The 21,308-nt window shown below is 29.5% G+C and overlaps 1 protein-coding gene across 1 annotated transcript in view; it reads left to right on the top strand.

Annotated features, from left to right (window-relative positions):
* Positions 1-20,111, top strand: part of LOC118201133 (nose resistant to fluoxetine protein 6-like) — a 102,870-nt gene extending 82,759 nt beyond the window's left edge. The window contains exons 10-15 of the mRNA XM_035373169.2: positions 1,658-1,737; positions 1,861-1,983; positions 2,144-2,267; positions 6,384-6,570; positions 9,886-10,028; positions 12,149-20,111. Coding sequence (XP_035229060.2) covers positions 1,658-1,737; positions 1,861-1,983; positions 2,144-2,267; positions 6,384-6,570; positions 9,886-10,028; positions 12,149-12,406 — 915 coding nt within the window. The 3' untranslated portion in view covers positions 12,407-20,111. The remainder of the gene's footprint in view (positions 1-1,657; positions 1,738-1,860; positions 1,984-2,143; positions 2,268-6,383; positions 6,571-9,885; positions 10,029-12,148) is intronic.
* The last annotated feature ends 1,197 nt before the right edge of the window (positions 20,112-21,308 follow it).

Consider the following 21,308-nt stretch of genomic DNA (forward strand, 5'->3'; position numbering starts at 1 on the left):
CTCGCTTTCAGACATTTGAGTTTGTTATTAAAAATTTACTCACGTTTTACAAACTATGAAATAAAAAAATAGCTTTATTCTGTGGAAATACTGACTATTTTTAATTATATAGATCTTGAATCCAATGCACTTTTATTTAAATCAATCGGATTCAAAAGTAAGAAACGAATATTCTTAAAAACTGTATCCTGTACTTTCAAATAACTTAGTTTGTTAATCCACAACAGTCAAATTCAATTTGAAAGATAAATATCTTATACTTTGCTGATTGGCAAAAGACTGAAATGAAAAGTGAAACGACGCATTTATAAGGATTCGAAGCAAAATTTCATTTCGAGACTAACAGCCCGTTTGGGGATAAAAAAACTTTAATATATTCTAAAAGTGAACATTGAAGTGATAAGCAACTGGATTATAACTCTTTTTAAAGGAAATTCTGAATCATTTATGTGCAAAACAGGAAGAAGCAGATAAACATACTCGAATGACAGACGAAAATTTTCCCGCGCTGACGAAGAATTCTAAAGAGATAAATCCTAACCAGGAATACCTGAAGGAATTGTAGTGATATGCTTAGGAATAGCATATCAGAAGCAACACAAGTTGATGAAAATGTACAACCAATGAACTAATCATGAATTTCACGACTGTCAGAAGGAAATCCTCACCCTGCTAAAGAAATAAGGAAGGTCAAGTAACTGGTTGATATTATGAATTTATTTTTGAAAGCGTATATAATCATAGATTTTGCAGGAGAAGAATAAGTGCCTATTGCTACCTTACCTGCTCGACAGCAGCAACAAATGGAATCGAAACCAACAGCCCTTCTTTGTGCCATTAGATGGTAGCACATGGTTCGCCAATTTATTTTTTTTTTCATCTTATCGGCGACGTGCTTGGAAGTTTAAACACTAATTATCTGCCACCGTTGGTTAAACAACACTGGTTAAAGCTTAATGAGTTAAATGCCAATTGTACATCCAAATTCTAAAGCTCGCCAGACTGTCTGTCGGAAATTCTGAAGACAGGCTGTATTTAAATATTTTGCGATACTGCTGTTGAATTGAATTTGATGTGGCGTAAGTGCGAAAAACATGATATTTAATTAATAAATTTAACACACAAAACGTTAATGACAAAAACACACACAAAAAAAAAATGCTTTGCAAGCCCTCTTACTAAGAAAACTGAACATTTATATGATGCAAACTCAGAAAGTACTGAAAAGTATAGAAATATGTATGTCAACACTTAATACTGCATTGCACTGGGAATTCTAAACATAGCTGTTATACTGCTTTTAAATTTTTGTGATTTTGCTGCTGAATTATATATATTGTAAGTGCGTAGAAAACGGTGCTTTATAATAAAGCTAAAACTATAAAAAAAATTGGTTAGCAGAAGTTGAATGCAGTAGCAGATTTGTAGACTGTGAACTCAGAAAGATCGTAAAAACTTTAACAATACCTTAGGGGCGACCGTTAAAATCTGAAATCTTTCAGATTTTTTAATTATACAAATTTTATAAAAGGTAAAAAAAAAAAAAAAAAAAAAGCAATTTCTTAATGTATAATTTTGATTATTTTCATCAATTTTTATTGTTTGAAATAACGATGTTAACGGATTAATTTAATATATGATTTCTACATTCTTCTAGTGCCTATACCACACATGGATATTGGCTGTTATCATGCAACTAACTCTTCTCTCTGTTGTAATAATATGGATACTTAAAAAGTAAGAGATCTTAGAAAATATATATGTTTATTATTAAAATATTTATTTTCAAACTTATTGAAAAATCTCTTATTTTATCTCACTCATTGCTTAACATTTGTGTTTAATTATGTTTTTTCATAGATCAGCCAGATATGGAATCTTCTGTATGCTTGCAATCATCTTGGCTGGTATAATTGGTGTCGCTGTTATTACAGTCATTAATGAATTGCCAGGAAGTATGGCGTTCTTTATGTTGGATTTCAGGTAATCTACTATTTTTATTTAAATTAAGGGGCTTGAACCCAAATACTCTCGAAACGTGTGTGTGTGTGTAAATAGAAAAAAACTTGCCTTTGGGTGTAATATAAAATATTACAGATTTCAGCTTTTTATTTTATTGTACTTATTTTTATATTTTTAACAGAACTGCACCCATTACATGGAGGGATGTTTATACGTTACCATACGACCATATGGGTCCATTCTGCATAGGCCTTTTAGCTGGATATTTTCTTGCTTTGAAGAAAGATCAACTCGAAATCAGTCGGGTAAGATACTGCAGAGCATTTCGAACTCCTTTTAAATACTTTCTGTTTAAATATACAATTTTAATTATCATTCTTATATTGCATTAGCTCATTTTACTTTCCTCTTTTGTGTTTTATTGCAAATAATTATTATTTTCATTAGAAGTACTTCATTTAGCTTTACATAAATACAGGCATACTACCCGCAGCCTGCCGGTCTCATGCGGCTCTTTACTTCCCTGAGAAAATAACAAAAAGTATATAGTAATACAGTATTACTAAAAGCTACCGTTCCACTAAATTAGAATGCAGTATAGTGATAAAAATTCAAATTCCTTTATCGAAGCATATAAACAAAACTTGGTTTCTGAAAAGAGCTCTTGAGATGGTCTCTTTACAAAAGTATTTCTGACATTGGCAAATTGTTAACGAAATAAACGAAATTAACAGAACTTCAGTGTGACCCAGCAATAAAGCAAAATTTTAGTGAAGTAGGTATTTGTGGACTTGAAAAACGCCTGCTTGTGTGGTTCCTAGAAAGATGTAAATTTGCATCCTACGTCATTTCTATGTCTGTTTTTTTTTTCACTCATGAAAAGGAACGAATCTTCAATCCGGTACAAATTAATAAACGTTCATTTGACTTCTGAAAATCACTAGTGAGAGCAACATGTCTACATACATCTGCAAAGCTAGTTGCAGGAAAAAATACACTTGATATCGGTAAAAGAAAAATAGGTATTTATTTACTTCCTGGATTCTTTGTGTTCCTTCTATTTTGCAAAGAACTACAATACTAGGTAAGATTTTATGTATTTACGTACTTTTTAAATGCCTCATTAAGTATGGAAATACCATTTGTTTTTCTTGTAGCCCGCACTATTGTAAAAATGATGTCTGTATTGCCAACCTGAGGTGAATTGTGTTAACACATGACTTCTGATTTTCTCAAAAATACAGAATATTATAATATCAATCTCCAGTCATGTATGGATTGAAGATAAATTTACAGATTTCTGCATTAATTAACTTTACATAGAAATTAATGCTAGTAATTGTTCTCCGTCTGATGACAAAGCCTTAAATAATTTACACGTCACTTACATTTTCATTTCATTTCGAGCTTTTATCTGTAGTGAACAAAACGTTGAACTAAAATACATTAATATTCCTATCTAATGTTTACAGTCCTATCTAATGTTTACAGTAAGTCTTATAAATCCAAAATATTGCCTGAAATTTCATTTAAATCAAGGTAGAAAAATAAAAATTCATTATGCATATAACTGTAGTTTTAAATTAGCGGACACGTTTAATGCGGCTGAGATTTACGAGGAATTTTTATGAATGAGAAATTTTTTACTCGCTATTGAAAATCATAGCCATCAGGCAAAATAATTTATTCAAGGCAAAATTATCACATTTGACAAAATATCTTATTTGGCGAAAGCTAGCGCAAGTGTTTTTAAGTAAAGAGTTTTGTTGCTCATAAACTTTATTCACATTTTATTTATTAACCTACACCTTAGAATAAAGCTTTTTTTACATCCGTATAGCCAATTTCAAGTTTGCACTATAACTACAAAATAGTTTGACCATTGATGACATATGTAATTAGTATAAATCTGTGTGGATGCGCTTGTATAAGAAACGTATTAAAGTGCTGTGCAATTTTTCATATTAAGTTTTCTGTTTAATTCTGATACGTTTTAATTTTGCATACTTAGAAAATTTTATGCTTTTTACCCGGATCTTACACATAAATGCTTTAGAAACTTTAAAAATTAATTCTTTTTTAATACATTGATTAGGTATTAAAACTTATGCAGCCATTTATTAAAATTATTCTTAAAGTGTGTTATAGATATTGTAACTTATATTTAAATAACAGTTTCGTACTAAATCCTGCACTGTGTTTTTCTATAGCATTATCGAAAAGCCTAACAATGCTTTAAAATTAAAATAATTTTAATTTGTAAATGTATCTACTTAATAAATACGACAGCTGCTGTTGTTTAAGATTATGTTAAATAAAATTGCAAAGAAGTTGTTATTTTTTGCTTCAAGTTATTTGTTATGTAAGATTTCATGGTAGAAATAGTTGAGATTTGTCTTTTAGAAATCTTAATCTGAATATTTTGGTTAATGATTGCACTAGCATTTAAAATGGCTTAAAAATTTTAAATGCAGAAAATTTTGAATTTTACTAAAAAAAAAAAAAAACTGAGGATAAAAGGAGTTCTTAACTATAGTAGAAATTTACTATTTAATTTTTATTTCAGTTAAATATATATATGATAGCGTGGATGAAGTTAATGGTTTAAATGCATAAATGTAATTGAATTATTATGAAGGGGGAGGTTCAGATGTTATTTAAAGACACAAATGCTATCAAAAACACAGTATAAAAACTTAAGGAACTGAAAAAATATCTACATCATTATTCAGCAAACGATGAATTGTGAAAAATAGCGAAATAGTATTTTATGTGCGAAAATATTCATGGGAAATAAAATAATTTTTTTAAAAAACTGAAACATAAGTGAATGCAATAATTAAATTAAAGAATAGTATGAGAATAATTAATTAATTAGTTATAAATGGCCAGGTTGGGAAGGGTGCTTTTGCGGTTTTTCACACCTATAACGTGAATACGAACCTTTTTTTTACCCATAAAAAGTCTACCAAGAAAGCTGAAAAATTCATTGCAATACATTATTCATAATTATAATAAATAATTAACTACGTATCCCTTTCTGATTTGGATATTATAATCTGTATTATTATGAATAAATTATTTCTATTTAATATTATGTCGAAAACATCCGCCGGTGCTTAAAATAATATATAGCTTAGTATGATGAATTTAATCCTATGCAATTCTTAATTTGATTCTATGTAATTATTTCTACTTGATTCTGTGTAATAATGTTCACACAGTTTCGCAATCATATAATAGAATTTTTGCTTAGTATTTTGAGTTTTCAAATATAATATTAAACGGGAACTGTTTTCAACTTGTATTTTAAGTAAATTTACAGCATATTTAGATCAAACACCGCACAACAAACCACTTTGGGAAGAAATGTAGTAAATTTCCTCTTTTAAATTGAAGCAATTCCTTTTAAGATGAATTTTGTTTAATAGGAGAAAATATAACATGGAGGATGTTTAATAAGTGAATAACCATATAAAATTTTCTAGTGCGCGTGATAACAAAACTGTTATAATTAATTTCAAAGGACGCCGTTTAACTTATTATAGAGTCATGATATTATTTACGTGACTGCTTGTTACGATGTTACATTTATTATGTAATGACGAATAATTCAAATGACCGAGGCGAAAAAATATGGGCGAGGTCTAATGCCGAGAAAAAATTTCATTGGCTGTATCGCAATCTAGAATCTACCTCTTGTACTGACAGCAAGAAATTAATAATTAATACTCTCTTTTTTTAAACGTGTTTTTATTGGACATAAAAATGTAACGGAGAACATTATAATTGCGGACAAAACATGATTGCAAATATGATTTCCCTCAAGCAATGAAGACTGCACTACTACTACTGCCATCTATTAACAAAATATATAACTATATCTACTGTTACACTATACATATAAAATTCGCTCTACAATTAATTATAAAGCATATTCTAGAAAAAAGTGTGTTTATCCATCATCACCTATCATTGTCGGCCTCTTTATACACATAATTTGTTTTACCAAAATTCTCACAAATCGTGATTTAGAATTCTTGAAGTTTTTCTTGCTCACAAAAATATTTTCTAGATAACGATAATAGGACACTATTTTTAATAAATAACTTTACCTAATATAAACTTTATATTTTAGTTTTCTAATAGTTGATTTCATAATTCTGTTTTCCATCTGTTTACCGAAGGCATGGCATCAAATGTCAGACATACTTACTTTCAATATTTAATTTGTTCTCTTATTAATTTTATTGACGAAAATCATTGGGGCTTTTAAAATACACGATTTTCTATTTAAATTAATCGAAAACAGAATATTATAATTTTAATATTAATATTAAATATTAAATTTTTAGCATTTTAAGTAAAATACTTTATGTTTGAGTGCATAATTCTTAATTATTCTATTTAATCTTTTCCAGACAACAACTGTAATTTTGTGGTGTTCTTCTATTGCTTGTAATTCTGCTGTGATGTTTGGTCTGTACAGTTACAGGCACGGTGATAAAATGGATCTTTCTCTGTCAGCTTTCTATGCAGTCATGCATAGAAATGTATGGGCATTAGGCATCGGATGGCTTATTTTTGCATGCGCAACAAAGCATGGAGGTAATTTTTTTTAAATACTGTTTTTATTTTTTAAACGACATACTAGCAAAAATGTTTCAATTAATAAATATTATAAAGATTTTTAAAAATATTATTCAAATATCCAAAATTAAAATGCTTAAAAATATTTTTTATTCAACTGAAGTTATATTTTACCATTTGTTAGTTCTTCAAGAAAAGCAAACTTACATGATTTAGATAAATCAAAGCGAAACAAAATCATGTGATATTTCAAGATACAGAATTTTAAAGTGAAATTATAATTGTTTTAATTATGCAAAAAATTTTAAACCAAAGCTAGGTTTATATTTTAAAAGCTGCAGCAATTATTCTGCAGCAGCTTTTAAAATTCAGATCCAATATTTTCAGCAGATTTTATTGTTAAGATCAGTAATTTTTATGTTGCTTCCTTGCAGGTGTTTTATTAAAATGCACCTTTAATTGCTAATCATAATGCCGTGTGTTACAGAAAATGTAATTAATTTAAAGGTTTTTATCCCTTTAGCGTTTCTTGATTTATTTCATGCCATACCATCACAACATCTAATATTATTCCATATCATCACAACTTCACTTACCAGCTAATATACTACATAACATCGTCTAAGAATAACACTGCCATTTATATATATAGTTTGCAATTATTTATAACTCAATATTACCTGTATTACAGTTCCCTGAAACTGTTTTTCCATCATTTTGCTACGCAAACTGTTATTTACTTCTTTAACTGACATCAATTATTTTAACCCATCGCATTCGGCTGGATTTTCATACTTTCTGGTTCTGAAACACAAGATGATTTTTCTATATTTTCTTCGGCTGCATTTGTTACTATTCACAACTCTATCAACAGCTTTTAAATAATATAAGAATTTTAATTGCTTTTTGCAATTCCAGATTATGTGTAATAATATATGACAAACGATTTCAGCAGGCATAATAATCAAGTTAAAAAATGCACAGGATAGTTTTATTTTTAAGATGAATTTAATTTTTAAACCAATTGTTGCAAATCCTTTTACAGAACTCTTTCAATAGAATAAATATGAAGTATATAAACTGTAAAAAGAGGCAGTATTGCTTTACATTAAACTAGCAGTTACGCGGCCAGCCTTCGTCTGGCTTTCAAATGTACCGAAAAAATCCCTGAAGGGAACAATCAAACGTTAAATTTAAAAACTGCGCAGAATTTTACTCTGCAGATCAACGTCATCAAAAAATAAATAAATAAATAAATAAGAATAAATAAAAAAATAATAAATAAAAAGTGCATTACATATAACAAAATTACAATGAAATAAGCAATATCCCTTAATAAAAATATTAATTATCCAAATAAATAAATTAACGAACTTTCCGTTGCCTTCTCTCAACAAACGTCCAGTATCCAAGAGAAACATTAAATTTAAAAAATGCACAGAATTATCGCCCTGATTTTTCCAAGTGGCGATTTTCAACAGTCAGCAGTCCAGTATACAATTGAACGAAAAACTGTTGCCAAAACCACATTTCTAAAAGAATAAAACTATTTAAAATGATGCGATAAATTCGAAAAGATAAAATAAAAAAATTCCGATTCGAATTTTGAAAATATAGCTTCGGGTTGCACTTGGCTCTTGTTTAGATGCACCTATATACCAAATTTCGTAGTCCTGGGTTTATTAGCTTACGCGCAGCACAAACGAAAAGACAGACAGACTCTTTCTTTTATTATATGTAGAGATTACATACATACCAAAAAATTTTAATTATAAATTATTTATTTATTTATTTTAATTATAAGTTACTTATGTTGACCTTAGAAATAAATCTAGCACTGTCATTTTTATTCACCTGTTATTGGTATGCAAAGTCTTTTTGTGTGCAATGAACTTTGAAGTTCGGCTCCAAATATCCAACTTCACACTTTTCGCACTATATGCGAGTCTCTTTACTATTATTTATATCCGATTTTGAATTTTTTGAAGCAATACAGAGCATACTGTCTTCTAGGTCTTTTTTTATAGTATTTGGTGGTATATGACTGCAGAAATGCCTTTCTACAATGCAAATTCAGCCTTAATAGCAACACTGAAACCTTTTGATGACCAAATTCGAGACTTTTCAACAAATTCTTTACAATGAAATGAACTGTAGAGCTAGCTAGCATCGAAATAATACTCACTAAAACAGTTTTGCCCGGCACAGAGAGAGAGCGAGATTCCTATTGAAATAAAAGGAAAGAATCTTCTGCGATTTTCACGTAAATCTTCGTGGCGGACTAACTTCATAATCACGCTCAAATCGCAGGAGGCGCACGTAGATGGTTAAAGGTAAAAACCTAACTTATTTCCCAAAGTATATATATATATATGTGTGTGTGTGTTTGATAAATTGGTTTGAATCTTCTGATTCATTTTTTCGCAAGAAATTTGCGTACCAGTTATTTTCCATGGTGGTAATTCATCTAATTACATTTTCATGCAGAATGAAGAGAAACGTTTAGGGAACCCCACAGTAATATTTATTCTGGGAAGATCACCAATTTAAATTATTAATCTTCATTTGAAAGAAACCATATTTCAAAAGGCTTTGTAAAACCAAGTGGGAAAATATTGACTGGTTGAAAGAAATATAATAAATATTTAGCATTAGAAAGGTTTAAATGACAATCTTGAGAGGATTCCGAAGTCTTCTCTTTACTACTGCATTATCACACGAAATACATATTAATTTCAAATTCGTATTTTGTGTTTCTGGAAAGTGTAAATATTTGAAGAAAACTTTGTATAATTAATGAGATATAAAGAGAAGAGTCAAAATATTAACATATGAATTGTAATTAGTATTTTACATTCTGGTTGCAACTAATTAGTTATCATGTTTGGTGCCGCATGAATACCCATGCTTAGTATGACAGAGTTGAAGGTATTGAAAGACGATATAACTCCAGAAAATGTGCTCTACAACATTACCGTCCTCGAGAAAATCTTTTGATGTATGTTTCTCCTGAAGTTAATAAAGAGTCTTTTATAGAAAACTGATGAAATTTTCTTCAGATAGTGTTGAGATAACTGAATTTGCCACACGGAAATCAAGCTTCAACCTGCACATCTGTTATGAAAAAAAAAAGGATATTAATCTTTGAAATGTCTTCGAATTGTTATCAAAGGAGGGAAAATCCATGTTTTGGTGAATATTTTCCATTTTAGTCTCGCTGTAATAGCAGTACTTTTAGAAAAACTGTCTTCATTTTAATTAATTAAATAGTTAACTTTATTTCATCTCTTTCTATGAGTTATTTTTGAAAATATTGTTATATATCTATTACAGGAGTTGTGACTCGGGTGCTTGAGTCAAGAATCTTCCTTCCTCTAGATCGGTTATGTTACATGGCATTTCTGTTGCACATTCCTATCATGTTTTACCACAGTGGTATTCTTCGAGAACGTTGGTTTATGGGACACACAGAACTTGTAAGTCAATTAATACTACCATTTATTTAGAAAATCACATCTATTAAACGAATGATTTTATCATATTATATTTAAAACTTGTATAAATACCACGGAAAATACCCTTTAATAAGAGTTATCATAATTTATAAGCGTCTTTTATTAAACTTATGAAGTATTTCTTAAAGATAATTAAATTTGTCAGTATTTAAAATAAGTATTAACTCATGCAATCCATTTTCTCAAGACGAAGAATAGGAATATTTTCTATTTAATATTTTTTGGGGGGACACCCAGACGGGAAAGTAGTTAATGCCTCTGAGTGATGCCCTACCGAAGGACCCAGCTTGGAATACTAGAGTAGACACAGATGTAATTTGGCCGTCCTTTCATAAGAGGCAATGGTGGCCCATCTGTTAGGTGCCTCCATAATAAAAAGACCATAGCTTCCGGCCTTAATAGTGGTCAACGCCTATAAAGGCTAGAGCCTGCCATTGGAAAGAAACAAAAGTGGGTATTCTTAGTATTTGTTATTAAAAAAATTAAAACTTGATACTCTAAAAACAGTTATGCCATGCATATTAGAAAGGCAGTGTGTTGCGTGAGTTTAGGCTTAATTACAATTCAAGTTCTCTGGTAGGATAAATTTTCTGAGACATTAAATTAATGTTATATTCTACTTAATTTTTTTAATAAAGAAGGAACATTTTCATCAGGAAGCTATTTCATCAGGAAACTCATATAATGCTTTTAGGGAATGTCTCAGTAGAAAGAATTTATCAGCAATCTGTAAATATATCAATAAACAGAATAAATGTAATACATTTACTGCTAAATAACGCCTCAGAGGAATATAATATAATGTAAATATATTTTCGAAGCTATTTTATCAGGAAACACATATAATGCTTTTAGGGAATGTCTCAGTAGAAAGAATTTATCAGCAATCTGTAAATATATCAATAAACAGAATAAATGTAATACATTTACTGCTAAATAACGCCTCAGAGGAAGATAATATAACGTAAATATATTTTCGAAGCTATTTCATCAGGAAACTCATATAATGATTTTTGGGAATGTCTCAGTAGAAAGAATGTATCAGCAATCTGTAAATATATCAATAAACAGAATAAATATGATACATTTACTGCTAAATAACGCCTCAGAGGAAGATAATACACTAGAAAAACCAAAGTTAATTTTATATGAATTAAATGAGAAACATCATTATTCCGACAACTTTCTAATATTGTTGGAGGCTCTGGTAACCATTCTTCCATGAATCAGAGCCTCAAGGAGGTTGGGCTTCTACTCCCAACCCAGTTTTAAGGGAGAACACCCCATTCCTCTCCCCTGCCACCAAACTACACGAGAGAACTTTCGGCTAGGCCCATATTTAGAGTGCCCCCATGCCGAACGGATACTATACATTTACATACACCCATGCCTTCTCCAGGATTCGAACTCGTGTCCTTCGGTACCGCAGTAAGCTCCATTTACCACTATTACTTACTATACCGTCTGGGCGGCAATAATTCTTTAATATAACGTAAATATAATTTCTAATATAAGTAGAAATATATAATTCCTTAATATTTAATTTTTAATAAGATGTTTACAACGTTATTATGTTTTAATAACTTTAATGAATTATGTATTCAAAAGCATCGCTTTGGCTAAGAAACAATTCCTAACATAGTGGTATTTTGATTAATGTTATCACTGGGACAGAAAATTATAAATATGTAGAGCACAGTTTCAAATGTGCATAACTTACGATAGGAAAGCACAAGAGTGAACCTATTTAATAAACTTAAAATGAATAAAATTTTGTATTTGCTTAACATTTTAAAAGATAAAATACTGTAAAGAAAACTTATACAATAAATTAACTTAAAGCTGCATTTTTAGCAGATTACCTTCAACATAAGCATAGATTTTAAAGTGTTTATATTGTTAAATATGTACAAAGGTCTTCAATCTAAATTCGCTTAATAATGTAACATGAAGTGTTAAATTTATGTTATTTAAATTTTGAGAAATAAACAAAGCATTTGTTTTCTAAATAGTTAATCTTGAATGCTGCTCTATGTTATTAAACTAAAATATAAGCTTAATTATTTCATTTGGAATTTCAGCTGTTCATGGCTATTGGATACATAGTGATCTCCTTTTTCGTGTCCTTCCTGTTGCACATCATATTTGTGCAGCCATATTATGCCATAGAAGAGAAGATTTGGTCGTGTTTCCAGCCAAGTGATAAGGTGACTTTCGAATCAAACACTAATTTGAGAACCGTTGGAACAATACAAGTCATCGGCTCCTCGACAGATACACCTACTGCGAAAAATGAATGTATAAATCTAGCATATTCCAAAACATTGGATGGTCTCTAGGAAACATTTTCAAGTAGAATAATTGAATAATCTTTTAGAACAGCCTTCAACTAGAAGTGTTGCATATTCATCAGTTTGGGTGAATATGAGCCAAATGCTGAATCAGCATCTTTGAACTAGATCATTTAGTTTTCCAACCATTCGGATAAATGTCGTTCATGCAGCCATTTCCAAGTAAATCTGTTAAATATCCAAGATCTAGGACTTACTTTGGGCTAAAGGTATTGCGCTTTCACCATGTGTTTTGGGTGAATATCAGCCAAACGCTGATTGAATATCTTGAGACTAGATCATTTATATAAGGACAGTTCTGATAAATATTATTCATTTATAAAATTAGATGAAACAAAACAACTTTAGATAAACGTAGACTTGGTATAAAATTCTATCAACTTGAGAACGACTAACGTAAACCTCTCTTTTTCAAAAAATTCTTAAAAAATTCTTTTAAACAGAATTTTGCTCTTCGAATCCGAAATATCTTTTTCCTTGAAACAGTCTTCAAAAAGAGGCCTCTAAGTCAGTTGCTCTCAAAGTCAATAGAGTTGTATATAAAATTTTACGCCAATCTAATGATTTTTAAGCAATTTTGTGTTTTATATTGATTTGTGAATCTTACATGGCTCACTGAATATTCTTGTTGTTTTTTAGTGTCGTAATGACATCATTTTCTGTGACTGTTGAGATTGTATCTTCATATGCTCCAGTGCTAAGTCAAAATTTTCTTGTTCGAACCGAGATACGAGAATTATAGTTTTTTAAACAGGTTTACTTTTAATTAATATTGAAAGTGGACTTTTTAATAAACGGTATCCAATTTTTTCCCCAGATAGGAGAAAAAGTATAATTCGCTTTGATTGTAAATTTTAGAAGACACATAATGCGTTGAACTATAAAACATAAGTATGTAAAAGGATAAGCAGCAATGCCAAAAATAATTAAGCAGATCGTAATGAACATAAATTGTAGATATTATATATCTGTTACAACAACTTAATTTACTTTCAAAATAGGAAAACTCATTTTCATCGTTATAATTATTTATTATTTATTAAAATGTGTAATTTGAGGCAATTTCTTCACAATTATTCAATCTTTTATTACAAAGTTCGAATAATCTTAAAATTCTCACACACATATGCATAACTAAAAACTGTCAAATGTTGGGCTCCTAAACTTATTTTCGGCTATTATTTAAGAGTTTGCTGCGCAACAAGTGAAAAATTGCACATTTTATTATCAAAATTTACATGTTTATTAACTAAAACTCGGACCAGTCTTAACATTTTAATTGAACTATTTAATTGAATTGCGTGATAAGATACAGAAGCTTGAATTGTTAAGTCATTATGTAAACCACACTTATCAAGGATCACAATAGCTTATCGTTTCATAGTGGGAAATAAACTTCATGGTTTACAAAATTTAAAAGTAAAATTTCTATATTTAGAATAAATAAAGTAATAATCACAGTATAATTATTATTAACACTGTTAAAGACAGAATATGTGGAAGCTTACTGTATTACTGCAAATTTAGACTGTGATATTTATGAAGTGCTCAATTAGTATTTTGAGGTAGTTTACTCTTATTTACAATGTATTCAGACTTACTTATTTCGAAAGAAAATTTTATGTCGGAGAGCAAATGTTAAGGTTTCGTGCCTTATGTAAAACGCACATAGTTTAAGTTTGTGTGCTATTAAAGAAATTTGTGGCATATGCACTTGAGGAATATCTGTTAGGACATAGATCCGGACATTTGAATGTCTCAAAGTGATATTTGATACACGGATACGAATTATTTTGGATAACAATTCGGAAAAGAAATTAACTTATTTTTAACTTATTTTTGTACAGTAAATGAAAAAAGTATATGTTTATTGATTTAAGTTAATGGTGATCTTAAAGAGTAGCAAAATGAACTCAAAGAGCATTTAAAACAAAACTATATATAATTGTTCAAGAAATTTAATTATAATAAAGCAATCAAAAAATCTACATAATTACATAATAGACAGTGCACGCCCAGCTACCTTTCTCATTGTATTATTACCTCTATAATGTTTTAGAAAACCTGAATCAACAGTGTAATTCTTTAATTGCTTACTGGAGCTAATTCTGAGTTTACAAATCAGTATTGCAACAAGAAGTTTTCAAATGTATCTGTAAATAAGTATTATATTATTTTTATACGCCATATGTACAAAATGCTCATTTACTTTTTGAGATTTTTTAAATGTTATGTATTTTTAGCGTAGACTCTGATATGTCATCTAGTTATAAATATGTGTTTCAGTTACTGAAGAGAAATGAACGTGTATGTTCTTCTAGTACATTTGTGTGTGCAGTACAATATTGTTTTCGTTTTTATAATCGTATTCTGATTTTATTTCTCGTTCTCTCTTTCATAACAATAATAATGCTTTACAGTATAATGAATTTGTATTTAATTTGAAATTAGAATAGAGAATTATCTATGCGTTCACAACATACGGATACAATACTCAAAGCAATTTACATCACAGCATATTTAACAGACAGTTTTATTAACTAAATATTTTGAAATTAATAACTTCAAACTGAAAAGCAATTCGGTAAACAATTAAATAAAACTGACGTATGTACCTTTATTGATCTCATATTTTCTTCCATAACTAAATCTGAATATTATTAATTTTTCATGAAGAAAGTTATACTGAAACTGTAATAAAAAGAAACATACTATAGTTTTTAAGCTTTAAACATGGATTTAGACAGAAGTTTATCTTCATTATGAGCGAATGCTCTATTCAAATCAAAAGAATACTACAAATATAACATTTAAAGAGCAATTTTCCTTTAAACTGTGAACATACATTAACGGACGTTTTTAATTTGCATGCATACCTAGAGAATGACTATAGAGTCAAAGAAATAACCTCTGCAAAAACTTAAGAGTTGAACTAGGAGTTGGAAAACTGAAGGAATATTCTAAATTCACTAAATTCTATAAATTAAGCAATAAAATTTAAGCTTTTCAATATTATATTGTTGCAAATTATTTTATAACTAGACAGTAACTTTACACAGATTTCGAATTCTCTTCATATTGGATAAAAAATCTATGTAATATTAAATCATCATTTATTTTTCAAACAATATAAAGAAATTGCACATGAAAGAAGGAGTACTTCAAGAATTTATTCAAGAATATCACATAGCATTATGCATTTCAAGAAAATCTCATATAGGTATGCAGCCAAGAAAATAAAAAAAAAAGTCTGGGCCGTTTATAATTCATGGGAATTCTTTCATCAGTTAGCAGTATTTGCCTAATGACGTGCTGGTCAATTGCCAGACATTTGATAAATAAATAAAATCAGTTAGGAATATTCAGTGCAATTCATTTCAAGTTTAATAATTTTCGCAAATGTATTAACTAAAACCATGAAAATGTGCGAAGAAAATAAAGTAATTAAAATAAATATATGTAATATGTAACAGAAGTTTGAATATAGATGTCTTTCAACGCAACAATTTAGAAGAAAATAATAATGCTGTTTCGTATATGGCAACGAAACAGTTCTGTATCACCGATGTTCTACTCCTAAGAACTGTCGAACAAGTGAGTTGCTTTTATTATTATATGGTTACTCTGTGCTCTTATACCAAGAAAATTCGGATTTAACTATTTTTAATGCGATACCTGGAACAGTACCGAAATCAATAATACATATGTGGCACTTTGTTTTAAATAATTCTATTGCACATTTATAAGACAGTTAGTGCAGCAGACGAAACGGGATACAGAAAAAAGATAAATCTATATGTACTTCACCGGGCAGAAAACCCGGATGTAATGAAAAATAGAATTGGGTACACCAAAGTAAAGTACAAAATAAACCCTGCCAATTAGCTGAAAAGGATGCAATTAATATTGGAGAGAGAAGATTAAATTTAAGTTCCTTTTCTAAAAACGGGGGGGGGGGAAGAAAGAAACAAATTTTTAACTTCAAGAAGCAGGAAAATAGATATTACATGACCGTTTCTTACCAAAGAACAAATGTGAATTTAAAGTGAATTAAATATTAGTTAGGGTCAAAAAAATAGTTGACTCAATTTCAAATAATCTCTGTTCTTAAATCAACGAATACAAATTAATGGATGATACATAACATGAAAGAAAAACTGTCGAAAATTTACTTACAAAGTGTTTTAATGTTATTTCCTTTAGTTTCAGTAACAGTGCCAAGATGATGATTAAATTTGTCTCTCTTGGTTCAACATATGTAAGTTGTTAACATCTCTCTTGGTTCAACATATGTTTGTCTCTCTTGGTTCAACATAAGTTACAACATATGTTGTAACTGTCTCCATGGCAGTAGCAATTCTATTTTCAAGATTAGCTCTCCTTATAGGTTAAGGTTGCTAGAACATATCTAAGGGATAATAGCAAAGGAAAAAAGCGTCTCCGCATCAGTAATCACCCGGGCTTCTAAGACTTGGTGGATGCTATGCACGTATCCGTATGACCTTAATTACACGGTAACATCCATAACATAACCCTCAATGAAGTCAAAAAAAGGCATGGCGTTACATCCGGTAACCTAGGAGGCTAACTCTAGAACATTAAGCTGTTTCAATTCAAGCAGGCCAAAGAAGCACTCTATTAAGAAAATACTACCTTTCTTAATATTTTGATGACATTCTAAAAGTTAAGTTTTCGTTTACATTTAAAGCATAAGTAATCAATTCAGAATTAAGGCATGATATTAGGTCATCTAAAATTAAGTAAACCATTTTGACCAATTCCGTTTATGTCTTGAGAAAAAGAATGGATTTTTGTGACAATTTTTAGCAGATTTTTCTTGCGTTAACCGTGAAACTTTGAATCGCAATAATTAATATAAGTCAATTTCAAGTAAAAGCAACTTAAGATATCATTAGTTTATAGTATATATAGTTGTATACAATATAATAATGATCACACTTAAGTGAAAATATTTAAACTGAAAACGAACAGTTAATATTTTATAACAATGGAATCATTTATCAAAATATTTTCTTAATGAGCATGCAGACAGAAATTTCTTAAGGAGCATGTAAGTAGGCATTTAAATAAACAGCATATAAATTTGGAATAAATGCTTTATATGGACGTTTTAATATTTTTTGAAAACACTATACAAGGTATTTTCTCCCTCACTGCGCATGCCTTCGTGGTGTAACTGGTAACTTGTTCGAACATATTCGGGAATTTAGAATTCAATTCGAGGGCATTGAGAATTTCTTCAATTTCCTGACATTGATTTCACCTAATGATTCAACAACTATTTTAGACATAATCTTTTAGCTGTGCAAAGACAAAAGTGAAATTGTAAATCCTAATACATTTAAACTTTCTAAAGTTAAAAGAAAAAAATTATGTCTCCTTAGTTTTATTGAAAGCACGATTAATTCTACATAAGTCCTGGTATAATTTTATGGCTTTTCTGTAGTAATTGAATTGAATTCTGCAAATATTAATACCTTCATTAGGCAATAATTCTTTCTTAAATACTGTGCAGTGCAATCTGCTTCGTGTTTACTTACAAATTAGAAATAAAGTCATGCCATCTGTTTTTTAAAATGAGAAATTTAAATATTGATTTAATCTTATTTTTCAAACACGAAGAAATTTTAATATTAATACGCATAATAAATTTGCTTTCATAACACAAGTGATGTAACTTATATTACATTCTGATATATCATTTGCTTAGCGAATGACCTCAGATTTAAATGTTTATTTTCCAATTTGAAGCATGCAGAAACAAAACACAATTTGAGAAAATAAGTGTTGGTAGCATACCAATTTTATACCTTTTATTCCAATATACCATTCCGAAAGATTTTGTAAATTATTTGTGATTAATTCTTTCATTTTTGTCTGACCAGCATGACTGCTTTTATCCAATCACCAAATTTGATGTCAGGTGGTATATTATAATATTGTTTTAAAATATGATGTTTTCTTATTTTCTTTATTAGCCCTAATATCGGAATAAGAAAGTTTACGAATATAAAGATAGTCATAAGTATTTATGCAAATCTAACTAATAAATGCTGTTTAAATTCAGCCTTTTGTGAACATATCTACAGTACTCAGGAGCTTAAGACATAAAGCATTTCAATACATGTACTCCAAAGAAACAAAATAGTATTTCCCTGCCATAGGAAATTAGTGAGGAAAGAAATTTTTTAAGAGACTATTAAGGATATATTGATTTTTTTGCCATATGATTTAAATTTCAGTTTATGAAAATGCTGAGTTCTCAGTGTTCCACGTGGTTGACTTTACACCATCACTGTATAAGGTGACTCAAGATAAACCGAAGACTTTAACCGGACATGGAAGACTTCACTTACTTTGGGTTCGGTTTATCTTGCTGAATCCAGTATTATCCAACATATTATTGCGTTTGTATATAAATAATTCTATTCAAATGGTTTTACACTGTACTAAATTTTGAATAAAAATTTTGAATATATACATCACTTACAACTTCTTCTGATTTTAGCTGGCTACTAAAGTACTAACTGAACGCAAAATTGCTTGCTTACAAGCAGTTAACAACCTTTCCCTGTTCGGATCCATAACGGATAGTAATAATTTACAAACTGAATTTTATATTAGAAATATTTCCTAAGAAACATTTAGAAGTAGAAATAATTTTAAGATTTTATTTATACATGGTTACTAAATATAAATTTTTCATGCATTCATTAGTAATACTATCTTTCGTTAGTAAAAGTATTGGTGTGTAATATGATAGCAAAATTATGCAATTTAATTAATTTAAAGAAACTTTGTTATTAATTTCGATGAGAAAATATACCAGCAGATTTGAATAGTAGAATTTATTGATTAATTTATCTGAAGGTTTAAATTATGGCTATAGTATCTACGTTGCAGTAAAACATATTAAATTACAATAGTGAAATTGTGACCTTTAATCAATATATGGTAAGCAATTAGAGTCTTTGATAGCTTCTCATATTTAAGCAACCTTTATGTTTCTTCATATCTCACAAAGAAATGAACAAAGTCATTTGAAAATTAGGATCTAAATTCAAGCTAGATATTCAAGAACAATGAAATGAGGAGAAGAAATTAACCTTAAAGTATGGTAGAACTAAACCTAAATTGTAGATTAGTTTAAAGGAAAACAGAAGAGGATGTGACAAAAATTCCAAGCAATATATTTTATGAAATGCATTTTTATATTCCTCACATTATACTAACTCCTTGGAGCAACAGAACCAATGAGTTCTGCGTAATTACTAAAAGTTTTACTTAATGCCAACCTAAAGTTGAATACTGCGTGATTCTAAGCATTAAAAAATAGCTATGTAGAACGTAACACTGTTACTCTAAAAATTATAATCTTTGATTGAGAGACTGGTATAAATCCTCCTTTATTTGAAATTTTAAAAATATTAAGAAAAGTGTACGTTTTTCTGCTGGTAGTACGATAGAATCTGAAATCAAAGAGAGACCTGATTGTTTGTTTCTTAAAGTATGATGAATTTAATATTTGAATCAATACCTAAACGTTTGAACTTCTCCGGTTAGCAAAAATCAAGTTGATGTTCATTCTTTGCTTTTATAATTTTTTTACTGGTAATAAACGTAAACTAATAGTTATTTATGCTATTATTAATAAAAAATTTATCAAATAGAATCAGTCGTTTTTGTGGTTCTTATTTATTTCTACAAAGCAACCAGTTTTTCTTCATATATGCGAAATTTATATTACTTTCAACAAAATACTAAAAAGTACATGTTTAATGGTGACACCATACCAAGAAGTTTTACGAATAGACAACTTTCAATTTCTCGTAATTTTAAATGCGTCAAAAGTTATGAAAGTTGAAAATGATGATGAGTTTACTTTTATTATTATTGTTATTAATTATGATAATAAATAATTTCAGTTTATAATTAGTAACAATTATTTATTTATTTACATAACACATGTATTTTCTTAATTTTATTGCGCGAATTATCATTATTGTTATTACATAAAAATTGCAAATGAATTTAGTAAAATACTATAAATTATATTCATTTTGCCGTTATAGAAAAAAATAAACGTTAATAACACTTCGTTGCATATTTCGCATCATCATGAGTCTATTTTTGTATTTTATAATACGAGGCGTATTCGGAAACTAAGTACCGTTTTGAAAAAAAAAATAGTAAAACAATTTTTCGAATCCAATTTTATTTTTACATGAAAATACATGTCTTAAACTATTTTTCAACATAGTTTCCGCAAATGATCAAACAATTGTCATAGCGGGTGACCAGTTTTTGTATACCATCGTCAAAGAAACTTCCCGCCAGTTTCGATAACCACGACTCCACAGCATTTTTCGTGTCATCGTCAGATCCAAAGCGTTTGCCACCAAGCTCGCGCTTCATGTGCAGGAACAAGTGATAGTCGGACGGCGCCAAGTCCGGGCTGTACGGCGGGTGATCGAACTGCTCTCACTGAAACTGTCGAATTAACGATTGAGTGACACCAGCAGTATGGGGCCGAGCATTGTCATGGAGCAACACAATTCCTTTACTGAGCATTCCTCTTCGTTTGTTTTGAATGGCACGCCTTAGTTTCCTTAAAGTCCCACAATATCGTGCCGCATTAATGGTTTCACCTCTGGGAAGAAATTCAGTAAACAAAACGCCTTTCCTATTCCAGAAGATAGTGCACATGATTTTTTGTGATGACATTGTCACTTTGAACTTTTTTTTTTTTGGAGAATGAATGTGTCTCCACTCCATCGATTGTTGTTTCAATTCTGGTGGGAAATGACACACCCGAGTTTCATCACCTGTCACAATTTGGTTTAAAAGGTTTTCACCCTCATCACTGTAC

The sequence above is a fragment of the Stegodyphus dumicola genome, chromosome 9, assembly GCF_044657685.1.
Source record: "Stegodyphus dumicola isolate Sdum_Otavi_A_Nest chromosome 9, ASM4465768v1".
NCBI classification, from domain to species: domain Eukaryota; kingdom Metazoa; phylum Arthropoda; class Arachnida; order Araneae; family Eresidae; genus Stegodyphus; species Stegodyphus dumicola.